This window comes from Amphichorda felina, assembly GCF_050947745.1.
Source record: "Amphichorda felina strain 45539 chromosome Unknown scaffold_7, whole genome shotgun sequence".
Lineage (NCBI taxonomy): Eukaryota > Fungi > Ascomycota > Sordariomycetes > Hypocreales > Bionectriaceae > Amphichorda > Amphichorda felina.
In genome coordinates this window covers 2,799,417-2,815,742 of record NW_028145043.1, presented here as the reverse complement: position 1 = coordinate 2,815,742, position 16,326 = coordinate 2,799,417, and the positions used below count along the sequence as shown (strand labels likewise).

General features: G+C 55.1%; 5 protein-coding genes across 5 annotated transcripts; all 5 read left to right on the top strand.

Moving 5' to 3' along the window:
• Window positions 1-734: 734 nt before the first annotated feature.
• ACO1O0_007662 (uncharacterized protein) lies at window positions 735-1,585 on the top strand (the record flags this gene model as incomplete). The annotated part of the gene is made up of 3 exons (XM_083197030.1): window positions 735-738; window positions 916-1,179; window positions 1,269-1,585. The coding sequence occupies 3 exons, from the start codon at window positions 735-737 to the stop codon at window positions 1,583-1,585; spliced, it is 585 nt and encodes a 194-aa protein (XP_083048238.1).
• Window positions 1,586-2,613: 1,028 nt separating this feature from the next.
• ACO1O0_007661 (NRPS) lies at window positions 2,614-9,709 on the top strand (the record flags this gene model as incomplete). Its single annotated transcript, XM_083197029.1, has 3 exons — window positions 2,614-7,531; window positions 7,637-9,660; window positions 9,704-9,709. 3 exons carry the CDS (start codon window positions 2,614-2,616, stop codon window positions 9,707-9,709), a joined length of 6,948 nt encoding a protein of 2,315 aa, XP_083048237.1.
• Window positions 9,710-10,953: 1,244 nt separating this feature from the next.
• On the top strand, window positions 10,954-12,082 carry CAR1 (uncharacterized protein; the record flags this gene model as incomplete). The annotated part of the gene is made up of 3 exons (XM_083197028.1): window positions 10,954-11,037; window positions 11,112-11,704; window positions 11,770-12,082. 3 exons carry the CDS (start codon window positions 10,954-10,956, stop codon window positions 12,080-12,082), a joined length of 990 nt encoding a protein of 329 aa, XP_083048236.1.
• A 1,417-nt stretch (window positions 12,083-13,499) lies between these two features.
• Window positions 13,500-14,205, top strand: ACO1O0_007659 (uncharacterized protein; the record flags this gene model as incomplete). Its single annotated transcript, XM_083197027.1, has 3 exons — window positions 13,500-13,696; window positions 13,762-14,036; window positions 14,108-14,205. 3 exons carry the CDS (start codon window positions 13,500-13,502, stop codon window positions 14,203-14,205), a joined length of 570 nt encoding a protein of 189 aa, XP_083048235.1.
• A 1,384-nt stretch (window positions 14,206-15,589) lies between these two features.
• Window positions 15,590-15,947, top strand: ACO1O0_007658 (uncharacterized protein; the record flags this gene model as incomplete). Its single annotated transcript, XM_083197026.1, has 3 exons — window positions 15,590-15,686; window positions 15,755-15,854; window positions 15,917-15,947. 3 exons carry the CDS (start codon window positions 15,590-15,592, stop codon window positions 15,945-15,947), a joined length of 228 nt encoding a protein of 75 aa, XP_083048234.1.
• Window positions 15,948-16,326: the final 379 nt, after the last annotated feature.

Genomic DNA, 16,326 nt, shown 5'->3' with positions numbered 1-16,326 from the left:
ATGCATCTCATACCTAGACAAGCCCACAGTCATAACTTCAACCGTCATTATCTCCATCATGTCGAACACTACAGCCGCAGAGCAGACCCTGACCTCCGATACCGTTGCTGCCACTAGTCCCAGCAATACCAGAGACCTCCCAGTATTGCTGAAAGACATTACGGCAGGTGTTAATGCACTCGTGTCGGGGAATCTGCATGACAGAAAAGACTTGTTGACCAAGTCCCGTTTACTTGTTCGAGCCTTGGAGACACCCCGTGAAACGATGTTGTACCACTGCTGGGCACAGGTATGCGGTATCACAAAAAGACTTTATGATGTTTCTCTGACAGGCTGCATCAGATCGGTACCATAGGTGCTATACCTTCGGCGTCGACTGCGGTTTGTGGAAGGCGATGGCTCCATATGGAGACCGACCTCATAAGGTCGACACTCTAGCTGCGGAACTCGGCGTCGAACCGGCCCTCCTTGGTATGCCATCAGTAGTTTCTCTATCCAACATTTCGGAAATTATTGACATGTCCAAGGGCGCATTATGAGACACCTCGGGGCGACGGGATACCTGACTGAGGTTGGCAAGGACGAATATTTGGGCAATGGTTTCACAAAAGCCCTGGCCAATCCGGCTATTGCGCATGGCTACCTTGCACTGTAAGTCTAACAATCATAACCAGAGATGGTTGCGTTATTTGATGTCTTTGATGCAGTCGATGACAACCATCAGAATCCCGGACATGAGTGCGTCCGTACTGAGATTGAACGAATTCTCGCGTGAGCGGGGATGGAAGAGTCCAGCTGATGCGACAGATTCCCCCCTGATGCACGCCTATAAGACTGACAAAAGCCTGTATTCCTGGCTACAGGAAATTGATCGCGAGGAACAATTCAATGACTACTTGCGTGGCTTTAGTCTAGGTCGCCTCAACTGGGTAGATCCGTCCCTATATCCTGTCCAGGAGAGGCTCATCGACGGCGCGGACCAAGATGCAAGTGCGCCATTTCTGGTGGATATCGGCGGCAACATAGGTAGCGACCTAATCAGGTTCAAAAACTCGTTCCCCAACCCGCCTGGGAGACTCATTCTTCAGGACCTGCCAGCGATGACTGGCCACATCACGGACCTGGATCCGTCTATCGAGGTCATGGAGCATGACTTCACCACAGAGCAACCCGTGAAAGGTAAGGAACTGTACTAGTCACTTATTCCTTAATCTTATTATATCCTTCAATGGTCTGGCGCACTATCTGACGTCCTCGCGACTTACCAGGTTCCCGGGCATACTTTATGCACTCCTGCATGCACAACTGGCCCACTAAGGTGTGCGAGGAGATACTTCTCCGTGTGAAAGAGGCCATGAGGCCGGGTTATAGCAAGCTGCTACTCTTTGAGATTGTAATTCCGGATGTCGGGGCCTACTGGGAGGACACAGGTCTGGACATGATCGTTATGGCTGTTTGTGCATCTGAGCAGCGAACAGTCGAAGCCTGGCACGACTTGATTGAGAATAGGGTCGGCTTGAAAATTGAGAAGATCTGGGGACCAGGAAGAGGCCAGGAGAGCCTGATTGAATGTACACTGGGCTGACATGTCGGTCTAACGCTCGAGTTGGGGGCGTTGTTACCTGCTCATGTGCATCTCACTCCTAGAGCACATTGATTTTTTGTCTGCTAGCTTTTTCGTATGCTCCACATAGCCCAGATTGTCAATGGCATGATTAAATCCTTAATTTCACACTAAAGTGAGGCAAATTCGCAAGGTGGTGACAAAGGTTAGCTGAAGCTTGCAAGCCCGTGTCTCACGAACTGTCGACATCTATCTTGGGGAGCCTGCTGAAGAACATACTGAGAGAAAAGCTGCAAAGTAACGGAAAGTAGACGAATTTAACTACGCAAATCCCTGATTTTGTGCTCGGTGTGCTTGGGTGTCCCTCCCTTAGTGATGGGAGTTGTCATACAGTCACTTAGCCTGGCTGTGAATAATAATGTATATGATCTCTATCATATACTACGTACGTGGGCAAAACCAAAGACATGCATATGATGTATATCATATAGGCGAACGGGACCTAGTTAAGACATGTATTTAACTTCCATCGCATACGAGTCAGCGAATAGAACCCAAGGCATGCATATGACTCCTGTATATTTCAGAATCTTTACTCTAAAGTAGACTAGACTACATAAATCATTCTGTATCATGATACCTTCGCTTCTTGGTTGTACTTCAGCCCGCAGAGTTGCACTTAACAGGTTGAGCGTTACGTTCAGCTAGTTCTAGGCTCGCCACTTTCTCTACACCCGTAAGAATCTCATGACCAAGATGACGCTGGCATATGTGTAGATCTATATACAACTCTGCCTCTTCTCTCTCTCCCCCCTGTGTTTGTTCATGCGTAAGTGCTTTTGCAAGTGTGTTCATGTCTCCGCTTTTAAGGAAACAATGTGCGTGTCATGCATTCACTCCCTGATCTCGATCCTTCTAGTCATAGTGTATATAATGCGTCAGGAGTTCTCAGACCATGGTTTCTGTATTACAAAACATCTCTCACACTCAGTCCACCAGTCGAGATAGTACCACACTCGAAACAACCAGATATGGCCCCCCCAGCTTCCATGAGTTCCTACAACCATACCTCTGGCGAGGAGACTCACGGTTTCAAAGAAGGCACTTTCTCATCGTTCCCACCTGCCCCCCTGCCATACTCTGGCAAGCCAGACAGCCTTGCAAGTCTCCGTCTCAACGAACCGCCCATCACCCTCCCACCGCAAACTGAGCTTAAATGGTGCCTGTCATGGGCACTCATCTTCAGCAGCATGGTCAACTCAGACAAGATTGTATTTGGTGCTATTCCCGCACGACCAGACACACACCCTTCGCCAACCCAGGACACCGCAAGCAACAAAGCGAAGTCTCCTCTCCCTATTCATATGCAGATTTCCCACCACGCGTCTATCTTCCAACTCGAGGAATCTATTGCGAATCAATTGAGAGTAAAAGCTTCGGACCATACTTCAGGCACTGATCCAAGCAAAAAAGCCCTGTGCTCCCCCTTTAGTGCTGTAGTCTCTGTTCGGAGGAAATCTCTTGCGGGGGCTAAACCAGATCCTGACACCCATCACCTGCCCCTGTCCGTGGAGCTGGTCCTCGTGAACGACGAAGCCCTGGTCATAGCCAAGTTTGACTCAACAATTATCGGACGTTGGATGGTCGATACGCTGCTTAGAAGGGTTGCTATCGTGATGCCACAGCTCTCAGATTCAAGCAAGAGTCTTTGGGGGATTAACCTGATGTCAAAGCACGAACTGGACAAGATATGGGGGTGGAACAGCTATGTCCCAGAGCCGGTTGGACGGTTGGTGCACAGCATGATCACCGAGAGGGCGAGGATGCATCCTGACCGAGTTGCCTTGTCTGCATGGGACGGCGAGCTGACCTACCATGAGCTAGATCAGCTCGCCGATAAGGTGTCTATTATGATCTGCCGGCGTGGGGCCAGACCTGGCGACCTGATACCACTGTGTTTCGAAAAGTCTCTGTGGGCCTTTGTCGGCATCCTTGGAGTACTCAAGGCCGGGTGTGCCGTTGTGCCGCTCGATCCATCCCTGCCCTTGAAGCGCCTACGGATGATCATTGACCAGGTTCATGCTCCTCTGGTCCTCTCATCTGCTACTGGAGAGGTCCTCGGGTCACAGCTTGCGTCTCGAGTTGTGGTGGTTGGGCGTGAGACCTTAGCCAACGTAGTTAATGGGGAGCTCAGCACAACGAGTGCCACGGAACGACCAGATCCTGGATCACCGATGTACGTCGTTTTTACATCCGATACCACGGGAGTTCCTAAAGGAGTCGTCATTACGCACACGAGCTTTGCTTCTGCCTTTGACTGCCAAACAGAGGTGTTTCGATACTCCCAGGAAACTAGGTTCTATGACTGGGGATCAATCGGCTTTGGTGTTTCCATAAACACGCTTCAAGTCCTGCTCGCAGGGGGCTGCATCTGTGTTCCGACAGACCTAGATCGAATGGAGAACCTGGTCACGAGCATCTCAGCCTTGCGGGCTAATGCCATCTTCTTGACGCCGACAGTGGCCAGGCTGCTTGAGCCTGCCCATGTACCCTCTCTGGACATGGTCCTGCTGGGCGGTGAGGCGGTGCAGGAGAGCGACGTTGAGAGGTGGTGGGGGCAGGTCCGGGTTATCAATGTGTATAGCCCAAGCGAGTGTACACTCTTCAGTGTTGTCAACGCGCACCCAGAGACGCCCTCCGAGGCCGTAAGGATTGGCTTCGGTGCCGGACAGGCGACTTGGATCGTGGACCCCTCGGATCATGAGAAGCTCCTGCCCCTTGGCTGTACGGGTGAGCTGCTCCTCGAAGGGCCTCTGAACGGAAATCACTATCTGGGGAACCCGTCCAAGACGGCGGCCTCTTTCATCAACCCTCCAAGCTGGCTGATAATAGGACGAGCACAGAGATCATGCCGAGCATACCCAGACCCAGATGCAGAAGGATGGTCGAGTCCGGGGCCATTGTACAAGACGGGCGACCTCGTGCACTACCATTGCGATGGCAGCATCACCTTTGTAGGCCGAAAGGACAGCCAAGCTCAGATCCACGGACAGCGCGTCGAGCTAGGCGAGATTGAGAGTTACTTGAAGAAACAAATGCCCAACGCAAGGCACGTTGTTGCCGAAGTGGTGGAGCGCAAGGGAGAAGCCCCAACCGCGTTCACGTCCACCTTTGTGGTGGCTTTCGTCCAGGCCGTTGACGCCGCACCAGTCTTCCCAGGAAAATCGTCTTTAACCTTGACGGACCTTGAACCCATGGATGATGAGGAGCTGGCGGCCACGAGTCTAGCTGCACTCGTTCCAAGGCACATGGTACCCACAGTAGCCTTCCGCGTGCCCAGTATTCCCATGACCTTGACAGGCAAGACTGATCGACAAAAGTTACGAGAACTGTCCGAGGTGTTCCTCTTCTCAAAGCTCCAGAAGGCCCGAAACGGTCAGGAGACTGGGGACCCTGGACAGGTAGAGAAACACGGCCATGGTTCGAGGTGGCTGCAAGAAATCTGGGGCCATATTCTAGGTATCGATGCAGATGCTGTCGATGCAAATACTGATTTCTTCCGCATGGGCGGCTCCTCTGTTCTTGCCATGAACATCATCGCCGAGGCTCGAGCCAGGGGATTTGCCCTCACTCTGGCAGACGTGTTCCGCCACCCCTTGCTGGTGGACCTGGCAAAGCAAGCACGGCCCCTTCGGGAGGATGATCATGCATCCAAAACCCCAGGCGGATGCCTTGAGCCGTTCTCACTTCTACCAGCCGGAATAGCTAGCCGTGATGCATTCCAAAATCAACTTGGCTCCCAGTACAACCTGGATCCAACGAGTATCGAAGATGTATACCCCGCGACACCTATCCAGGAAGGCCTCATGACGCTCTCTCTGCAGGCACCTGGGGATTACTTTACGCAAAGAGTGCTGGAGTTATCTCCCCAGGTCTCCATCAAAAACTTTCGGGATGCCTGGGGCGAGGTGGCTCGGCGCGTTGCGCTGCTCCGTACTAGGATGGTCCAACATGTAGACGTTGAGGGCTTTCTACAGCTGGTATCCAGCGAACCAATATCATGGGACGACGACACAGGACTAGGGGAGTATCTCGATCGAGATCGAAGTACGCCAATGTTGATGGGGCATTGCCTCGCCCGGTTTGCCGTCGTCCGCGATGTCCCGGGTGGCAACCCGCGGTGGTTTGTCCTCTCATTACACCATGCCGTCTATGACGGCTGGATGCTGCCTCTGCTCTTTCGGATAGCGAGCCAGACATACCAGGGCTGCGCCCTTCCTCCGCTTCGCCCGTTCAAAGCGTTTGTCAAGTATATAACCGGCCAGGACGGTACAGAAGCCAAGAACTACTGGGTCGAAGCTCTCGAAGGTTGCAAGAGCAGCCCATTTCCGCCAATTCCGAGGACGCATGCAACAAGCGAGAGAGTCAAGTATGTTCTCCCACACTTATCTCGACCCAAAGCCTCCAGCATCACGGAATCCACGCTTATCCGTGCAGCGTGGGCCATCGTCGCCGGCGACATGACAAGCTCACGACACGTTTCTTTCGGTATCGTCGTTTCCGGACGAGGGGCACCAGTCGAAGGCATCACTGAGATTATAGGACCGACCATGGCCACAGTTCCCTTCTTCGTGGAGTTAAACAAAGCCCAGAAGTTGGCCGACTTTCTAGAGTCAACCCAGCAGCAGACCAATGGCATGGCCCCGTTCGAGCAGACAGGCCTACAGAACATTTCTAGAATGAGTCCATCGTGCCGACAGGCGTGCTCTTTCCAAACCTTGCTCCTTATCCAGCCGGAACAGACAGATGCCCCCCATGACGTGGTGGGCCAGTGGCAGGAGAGCGACGAAGATCAATACAGCACGTACGGACTGGTCATTGAAGTCGAACTCGGCGCCAACATCGCTACTGTGAGATTCAACCCCAGTGTCCTGGAGCTTCAAACGGTGCAGAAGCTGCTAGAGCGCTTCGGAGCGGTACTGATCCGTCTTGCCCTCGGGGAAGACGGGCCCGACACCACGGTGGCTGACCTCCAATCGGCGACAGAACAGGGCGTAGAAAAGATATGGCAGTGGAACAGCCATGTTCCCGAGCCAGTCGAGCAGTTTGCCCATGATATAATCCATCAACAAGCTCTATCCAATCCGGACGGGACGGCCTTGGATGCCTGGAACGGGGTAATGTCCTACCGAGAACTGGATGAGTATGCCTCTGGACTAGCCGAACAGATCATCGGCCTAGGAAGCCAGCAAACCGATCTGGTGCCCTTGTGCTTTGAGAAGTCAATTTGGACAATAGTGTCGGTTCTCGGTGTGCTCAAGTCGGGAAAGGCGTTCGTCATCTTTGAGCCGTCACTCCCTGAGCAACGGTTGCGAACCATGTACAACCAAGTCGGTTCCGAGTTTATGCTTTGCTCCCATGCATGCATGGAACTGAGCTCAAAAATCTCTCCAAAGGCCATACCTGTAGGGCCGGGAACTGTTCAGCGGAAAGGCCACCGACAATCCGGGCCTACTGTGGCATCTCCTCCTCAACGACGCCCACTCGAAAAGGTCATGTACAGCGTCTTCACATCGGGCAGCACGGGAACCCCCAAGGGAGTGCTCATCTCCCACGCCAACTTTTGCTCCGCGCTCAAGTACCAACTGCCGATCCTGGGGTTCAACTCAGATACCCGTATCCTAGACTTTGTCTCGTACGCCTTTGACATGTCTGTTCACAATATTATAGCAGCCCTTGCTATCGGAGGTTGTCTCTGCATCCCATCCGAGCACGACCGCAGAGAGAACCTGGGGGGGATCTTTACCACATTCTCCCCCACCCACGCCACCCTCACGCCGACGGTGGCACGTCTCATAGACCCCCTAGCAGCGCGCAGTCTCAAGTCTATGATCCTGATCGGAGAGGCTGTCGCCGTCGAGGACGCGCAACGGTGGTGGGGAGCACTCAAATTCATCAATGCCTATGGTCCGGCAGAATGCACACCCATTAGCACTTTGAACACGTTTGCTTCTGACGCACTCCAAGCCACCAGTATAGGGACAGGGGCCGGGGTCGTGACCTGAATTGTAGACCCGGATGACCACGAATGCCTGCTTCCTCCTGGTTCCACCGGTGAGCTACTAATCGACGGGCCGTCGGTCGGTCTTGGGTATCTTGGAGATGCAGAGAAAACGGCGGCCTCGTTTATCAAAAACCCTGGGTGGCTCTTGCGAGGCGTCCCGGGACGGCCCGGCCGCCGTGGTCGACTATATAAGACGGGAGACTTGGTGCGATATGACGACGACGGCACCCTTGTGTACATCGGCCGCAAGGATACGCAAGTCAAGATCAGGGGCCAGAGAGTTGAACTCGGCGAAATTGAGCAACAGGTCGAGGCCCATATCGAGGAGGCTACCCGGGTCGTGGCCGAAGTTTGCACTCTCAGCCAAGGGAGTCTTGACCCGATACTGTGTGCCTTCATTCAATTGAAACCCGAAGTAGAAACCGCTATTTCCAAGGACGGGGAAGCCCGCTCGAAAGTCGGTATTTACTCGGTTTCCGAGGAGGCGAGGAAGTTGATGGCCAGTCATCTGCCAAGCCATATGATTCCTCGATTATTCTTCTCAATGTCGGAGCTGCCGTATACAGCAGCAGGCAAGACGGACAGACGACGACTGCGGGAGCTCGGTTCAGCCGCCATATTACAAGACATCTCTCCGGGCAAATCCCAATCCCAATCCCATCCCGGACAGAGCACAGGTGGAGATGAGCCCATCCAGGCCGCAGAGCAGCCGGCCCATGACCTGGCCAAGAGGATCTTTTCCATGTTGCCCTCTTGGGCCGGCCATCGTCTTCAGGGGTTAGGAGAGGAAACGACTTTTGATGACATACCTCTGCATTCATCTGGCCTAGACTCGGTGAATCTCATGACCTTGATTCACTTCATCTCGCAGACGTTTCACGCCAAGGTCACCATACAAGATCTTCTAGGCGCCTCCATGACAATCAGGGGTTTGGCTCGCCTCATCAGCCCTACACAGCAAGATTCGCGACGCGATCCATTGGTCACAGACACTCAAGCACAAAATCTAATTGCGGAGATTGATAAGCACTATTCTAGAATTACATCCGAGGCTACGGGTTTGAAAGCGTCAGGGCAGCTAACCGTTCTTCTCACCGGTGCCACCGGTTTCATCGGCACGCAGATCCTCCGTCAGCTGCTGCAGCACGGCCAGGTCGGCCGAGTCATCGCTGTCGTCCGCGGTGAGACCAAGGCTTCCGCGAGACAACGAACCATCGCTGCGGCCGCCAAGGCCCCATGGTGGACGGATTCCTGCGGGGACACATTGGATGTGTGGTCAGGGGATTTGTCCCAGCCTCAGTTGGGCCTTAACACTGCCCAATGGAGGGAGCTGGAAGGAGTGCATGTCGTGATACACAACGGCGCCAAGGTGCACTGGACTATGAGCTACGAGGCTCTCGAAGCTACCAATGTCCGTTCAACGGTCGAGCTGGCCCAACTCGCACTACGTACCCCAGGAATCAGAATGGTCTATGTGGCAGGGGGCCAAACCTGGTATTCTAGTCTCCAAACTGAGAGGGATATGGCCTCCGAGCTTCCCACGTCTTGCACTCTGGCTTATAGCCGGTCCAAGTTCGTGGCCGAGGCCGTGATCCGGCGCGCTGCCGCTACGCCTGGCGCCAAGGGGCGGATCGGCATCGTGAGCCCCGGACTCGTCATCGGCACGCCGGACGAGGGCATTGCCAATGCCGACGACTACCTCTGGCGCCTGGTCGCGGCGTGCATCCGGATCGGCGCGTACAACGAGGATGATGTCGAGGTTTGGCTTCACGTCTCTAACGCCAGGTTCACCGCCAGTACCATCATCAGTACAGCGCTGGCAGAGGAGGTACCCGTACAGACGCTAGTCTCAGAGGGCATGTACTGGGGCAGTTTCTGGAAAGTCTTGCGCGAGGCGGGCTATCAGCTCCGAGGCATGGATGCCAACAGCTGGACTGCTGCTGTTTCGCAGGACATCAACACCGCCCAGGAGGGGCATCCCCTCTGGCCCTTGGCGCAGCTGTTTGAGCAACAGGGGACACGGGATTTCGCCGTGCGTGACATCGTCGGGGAAACGTATCCTCGATTAGAGACAGCAATGAGGAAATGTATCGAAATGCTGTCTAAGGCTGGAGCTTTGCCTCGTCCAGAGACGGAATCATCTAGGGTTACGAGACCCAGCGAGGGGGATGGTAGTAATAGCGGGTTCTTTTCTAGGTCTAGAGTGGTAGCCTGATAGAGGGTTGGATCGAGGTTGGAGGGCGCGGAGGGCGGCGGCCACAGCCGAGATTTCGATGGGGCTGCGGGCTGAAGGACCCGAGATCTTGATCCCGTCGCTTGTACCAACCAGTATTGGGTAGCACCTGGAGGGTCTAAATTGAATCGATGTGCTCGGAGTTGCGATGTTGTCACTTGTCAGCCGCCATCTCGGTCGTTTTTTTAGCACGCTTGCGCACGTCAGGTGCTCGGGAGCGGCAGACGCGCAGGGGTAGTACATAATTATGGCCAATAAACCATGGGTACTGACGGCTTCCGCCGGCTGCACCTGTTTAAGCGTCATCGCTGCAACGTCTGGGAACAGTACATGAACCGGGATAACATGAAGACCGCACAAGACCCCATGCAGCGAGCCCCAAACCAGGTATTATCTGGTATCGTGTCAGGAACCAAGGCAAACTCCGAGAAAAATCTCTGTGGGCGGCCCGCCATGAGGCATAAAAGATGGAGGCGAGAGCTTGGCGCCCACCTCGGACGACTGCTACTAGACCCCTAAGTGAAGGTCCGGCGCAGGTCCGACATGCGCACGACGACCGCTATACCCCTAAGTGAAGGTGAGCCGAGGGGGGCTGAGGCACACACGCGGGATTCCGGGTGGCATTTCCCCTAAGTGAAGGTGAGTCCGACAATGGCATGGGATGGCATGGGAAAACAGGATGTCGGAGGACATAATGCAACCAGCTGAGAGGCATGCCTGGTATGCTGGTATGGCCGTAATATGGCGAGCCCCGCCATGACGGGCGCTTGGGGGGCATCTCCCACGAGCCGCCCTAGGTACTTAAGTGCTAGGGAAGGGTGGCAGCTGACTCGAGCTGATTGATAAACCACACGGCCAGCAAGTCCTACATAACCCGGAAACACCTCGTCGCTCTTGGGCATTTCCAGCTTCCATCTCATCTGACTCTGCGCTGCTCGGCTCTGAACGAGCTCCATCGCCTATCCCTCCTTGTCTCCCGTGTCCCGCGTCCCTGCGTGATACCCCGCGTACCTTGCAGAGTTGGCACCTGTACCTTGTACTTGCCGCACTTGCAGCACTTGCAGCACCACAACCAAGCCACAGAGCTGCGCCATGACGACCAGCCCCATCCACAACCGCTACCTCTCCAGCCAGGAAGACCTCGGCGTCGTCGCCGTCGGCTTTTCAGGCGGCCAGGTATGTTTCCTCCCCAAAACACACCCGACCCCATCATCCAGCCAGCTAGCCAGCTAATATCGTCTCTGGAACAGGGCAAAGGCGGCGTCGATGAGGGCCCCGTGGTGCTGATCAAGTCCGGCCTACTCACGCAGCTCCACACCGAGCTCGGATACAAGCTCCATGGCGACGACAAGGTTCACCTGTACCCGGAGCTGCTGCCCAAGTCTCACGATGCCGACCCTCCGTTCCGTGGCATGAAGAACCCGCTGGCCGTCTCCGCCGTCACGCGCCGCATCTCGGAGCAGACGTACGAGCAGTCGCGCCAGGGCCGCATGACGCTAACCCTCGGTGGCGACCACAGCATCGCCATCGGCACCGTCAGCGGTGTCGCCAAGGCCACGCGCGAGCGCCTGGGCCGCGAGACGGCCGTCATCTGGGTCGACGCCCACGCCGACATCAACACCCCCGAGGACAGTGACAGCGGCAACATCCACGGCATGCCCCTCGCCTTCCTGACGGGCATCGCCAGCGAGGAGCGCGAGGAGTACTTTGGCTGGATCACCGACGACATGCGCCTCAACCCCCGCAAGCTGGTCTACATTGGCCTGCGCGACGTTGATGTGGCCGAGAAGCGCATCCTGCGCGAGCACAACATCAAGGCCTTCAGCATGTTTGACATTGACCGGTACGTCTCTCTGGTTTTTTGCTTCCGAGCTCAAGCTTCCCACTTTACTAACTGCCCCGTCCCAGCCACGGCATCGGCCGCGTCGTGGAAATGGCCCTCGCCCACATCGGCTCCGACACACCGATCCACCTGTCGTTCGACGTCGATGCTCTCGATCCGCAGTGGGCGCCCAGCACGGGCACGCCCGTCAGGGGCGGCCTGACGCTGCGCGAGGGGGACTTCATCTGCGAGAGCGTCCACCAGACGGGGAGCCTGGTGGCCGTGGACCTCGTCGAGGTCAACCCCAAGCTGGCCGAGGACGAGAAGGTGGGCGTGCAGGAGACCATCAGGGCTGGGTGTTCGCTGGTGCGCTGTGCGCTGGGAGAGTCGTTGCTGTAAATTATTATAAGCTGCAAGAGGGTCTGACTCGTTGTGGAAGAAGCTGTTTGGGGACTGGCAACAGTTGTTTATCCATGGGCGAAGACTAAAGACTAAATTCTAAAGAGAGCGTTTAGTGTCCAAGTCCAAGGCGTTGAATGCATGTACCTTGGGTACAGGCGGGTACTCCGAGCACATCGGCAACTGGGTATTCGTAAAATGCAAACATTTTCAATAGATGACTTGAAGGTGAAACAGCTGGTCGGGTATAAGAAGTACAAATAGGGGGCAAGTCCGACGTGAACCAGCCGTGCTGGCATACTTAAAGCCCAAGCAGTGAGGTCAGTGAGGCGGTCGATGATGAATGGACATAGGGGGCCCACCACCGTCCCGCGACTCCCGTTGATCCCCAACCATCGTATTTTGCGATTGGACATGGACGAAGCCATGGACCGCCCATGGATGAATTGGACTCGATTTGGACTCGATTGGATCCAAGTCCCGCCCCGAGACCCCCACTGGAAGCGCCGAAGAACTCTGCCCAACCACCCCGACCGCCCGGTCCCGAGAGCTAGGTATCCATATCCATCGCCTCTGACGCCGTGATTTGACCACAGCTGGGCTTCATTCGTGGCATGTTCATCTCGACCACATTCCCTCCTTGTCGCATTACTTTGTTTTTGCGAGTAGTTCATCCTGTAGTCGCTCGCTTCGTGTCATACTGTCTAGCACCAGACCTTCACCGCCCGACGCCCCATTTCCCCCCCACCACGGCCCCGGGCCAATTCTTGTTGAGAACTCGAGTCTCCCCCCACAAGCCCCAGTTGAGGCATCACCGCATCGTCGTCACCCGGTCCCAAGACGGCCCCGCCAGCGTGTCCCTGGGCGCCTGAAACTAATACTCGTACAGCAAAGCAGCACAACATCACCGCCCAACGGCACCGTGGCCCAGGATTCGCCCCCCGTACCTGACAGTTCCCGTTGGTGAAGCGCAGGGCGCGCAACGGGGCAGCCTGCAAACGGCGGCGGCCCAGCCAGCAGACCAGTCAACTCGCCTGTGGAGGTTGGGAAGCTGCATCTCCCTGCATGCTCGACGTGGCAGCCATTGGGCATCCTGAGTCGAGTCGGCGACAAGCGATAGTATAATAATTTTTTGGGGTCATCCCCCGTCGCCCAACTCGACGCCGCTCATTTAAAGGGTCCTAGTCTCGCAATACATTACCGTGCGACGAATGTCCGAGACACCAGGACTTGCGCGACACGCCAAACTGTGATACAGCTACCCTGTGTATATTGGAGGGCAAGGACTCGACTGAGGTCAGCCCCAGGGCTCGCGACGATAGCAACGTCAAGGACGACTCTGTACGGCTCAATTGCCCACCGATCACTTGATTTTAAAGAATCAAAGAGAAGGCAACAGCCTGAAAAGCCCGTCACCATGGTGTCCACATCCGCGTTGAGCAGCTCCATCTACACGCGCAGGCCTCCTCCCCCGAGTCGCATTCGCACGTACAACTGGCCTCCCATCCAGCTCAACTTTTGGATCTTCACCATGCTTCTCGCCGCGGCGAGCATTCTCGGCGTCTTTTCCGTATTCATCCAGATCCAAAATCAGCTCCTACTGCCGATACCATGGTACGAACGACCGACCTACCGCTCTCATTCCGCGATGATTGTACTAACACAAAGTCCACCATCAGGTACTTCCCGTACTACATCTCAGTATCTGCCCTCACGATCCTCTTCATCATTGGCCTCTTCTGGCTCATTGCAGAGCGCCGGCTGCTCCCGGCGATTGTCATGATCGGCGCCTTCATGCTCTTCGTCCTGTGGCTCACGGGCCTCGTCGTCATCTCCATCGAGCTATTCGGACCGTCGGGTTCGATATCGAGTAATTGCGATATAGAGGTGTTCAGCCGGGACCCTAGGGGCCGGACGCAGGAGGCCTTGGCCTATTTACAGCAGAGAAACATCTGTACGTGGCACGCATTCCCGATCCCTTCCCGACAAAACGCGCTCTAGTACCGGAGACTAACATTTTGGTAGGCCAGTCATGGCTTTTGGTCTTTGCGATGGCGCTAATAGGGGCCGTGTTTCTATTATGGATCATGATCATGGCTTATCACGTCTTTGTCCACTCATGACCTTGACAGCCGGTAATCTTTCGTCCAGGCGAGATGGCCGACGTGTGCTGCAGCACCCGACCACGTTATAATACATCGGTGTGACTATGGCGGATTTTGAAGTATGGAATATGTAACGATTTTATGTGTTGATGTGGGAAAGAAATAGTAGTAGCTAGCATTTGGGAGGCGTTTGGGACTCGGAAACTCGGTTTGAATTTGGCTTCATAGCGTCGCATTTTGGAATATATATTTGGAATTAGACACACTTGTTGGACTCACTATCTCCAAGGTGAGGGCATGGAACGGTAAGATTGACCTGCAATGAAGTCAACCGGGCTGCGAGAAGCTTGTCAAAGACTTGTCGCAGATACTATGATAATACCAGTAGTTCGTACCAAGACATGCCACGCTGTAATTAGCACGCGCATGATCCCCCACAGCATTGCAACAGAAAGGCCATCACGCCATCCAGTCGACCTTGGTTACTTGCCAGAAAGAGTTGGTGAGGGTCGCGTCTGGTCGACGTGTCCCAGTGCCATGCCCAATTGTGGCCCTTTTCAGCTCGACAGGGTCACTTTTCGACGTTGCCCCCGAGACACGATGACGCCTGCGCCCCGTCCAGTACCCCTCATCCGAACTCTGGACGCGCAGTGACGCACCCCCGCTACCTGATAAGCAGCCAACGATTACTGAGCCTAGAACGTGGAAAGTTACGGGCTCCAAGAGCCCTGGGGCGAACCGCCCGTAGAAGGCGAGAAGTGGCTTTCGGATAGACCTTAGGCGACTGGGACTTCCCGAGCTTTAACGACGTAATTCAGCAGGGGCAGAGGATCCGGTATTGGGTGGTGGGCCGGGGACTCGGGAGGGACATGCGCCGATCAGCGATGCAAGATCCGCTGCACTCTCGACCTTCAGCTACTATTAGCTCCCCTGCTACGCCTGAAGCTCGGGATCTCGGGCGGGCTGTGCAACCTGGACTATTGGCAATGACGGTCCCGCGCCATGACGCTACCTGCGTACCAACGGCCATGATCCATTGGTCACGGCCCAGGCGGGGGATCAGCTGGTGGAGGGGCAGAGAGGGAGGGGCCATTGGAGTGACGGTGGCTTGCCCGAGTTGAGCTGGTCCATGGTGGTCCATCACCGTTCAGCGTAGTCCAAGCCGGGTTAGCAGACAGCTTCTCGTCATATCCGAGCGTACCATGGGAGCTGGATCTCATGCTGGTGGGTTGGAGCTAAATAAATCTCCCCGTAGGGACGGGCAGGCAGCCAACAGGGGCCAGAGGGCTATAAGAGCGCAGGTATCCCCATTGCCCTGTGGCCGTTCCCGACTTCTCCCCTTGCCAGTTGTATCCTACTTGCAACTGAAACACTTACATAAACACCACCAACAATCATCACAATGGACTTCGTCAAGAACGCCATGTCTGGAGGCTCCAAGGACGAGAAGAAGGCCTCGGGCAGCGGTGGCGAGCAGAAGGAGGACTACGTCGACAAGGGTACGTACCGCGATTCCATCCTGTCTACATTGTCCTCCCCCATGCCAAGGGCTAACCATATCACTCAGCCTGGGACACCATCTCCAAGAAGGCCGGCCACGACTTCGACCGCGAGACCGATGAGAAGATCACCGACGCCGCTCGTGGTGCCTTCGAGAAGTTCAGCGGGTATGTCATACTACTCCACCAGCCGCAGACGTCGGTGGCCAAGATTCTGACCCACCGTGCAGCAAGAAGGTTCCCGACAAGGTCTCCAACTAGACGGAGGCATTACGCTTTAAGGATGGATGTGTATCATGTCTTCATGACGGTGTTTTATGGGCAGAAAGATTATTATACGGGCATCTTTAAGCTGCCGCGACTCGACGGCTTCGCTTGCGCAGCCTACTGCGGTCACTACATAAATACTAATCCCATTTGTGTTCCTGATAATGCTCCTTCTATAGACTTTAGGATGTGCGTATAAAGTGTTTGTAATTTTGCGATTTCTTCATGGACAATGATCGTTTTACGACCTCTTTCATTTATGCTAAACGATGCGGACGGCTCACATCAATCTTGAGCACAAAAAACACCAACTGCAGATATGCCCAGCTCTGAGAAATATCTAACAGAATATAATTTGTCGTCACCTACTATG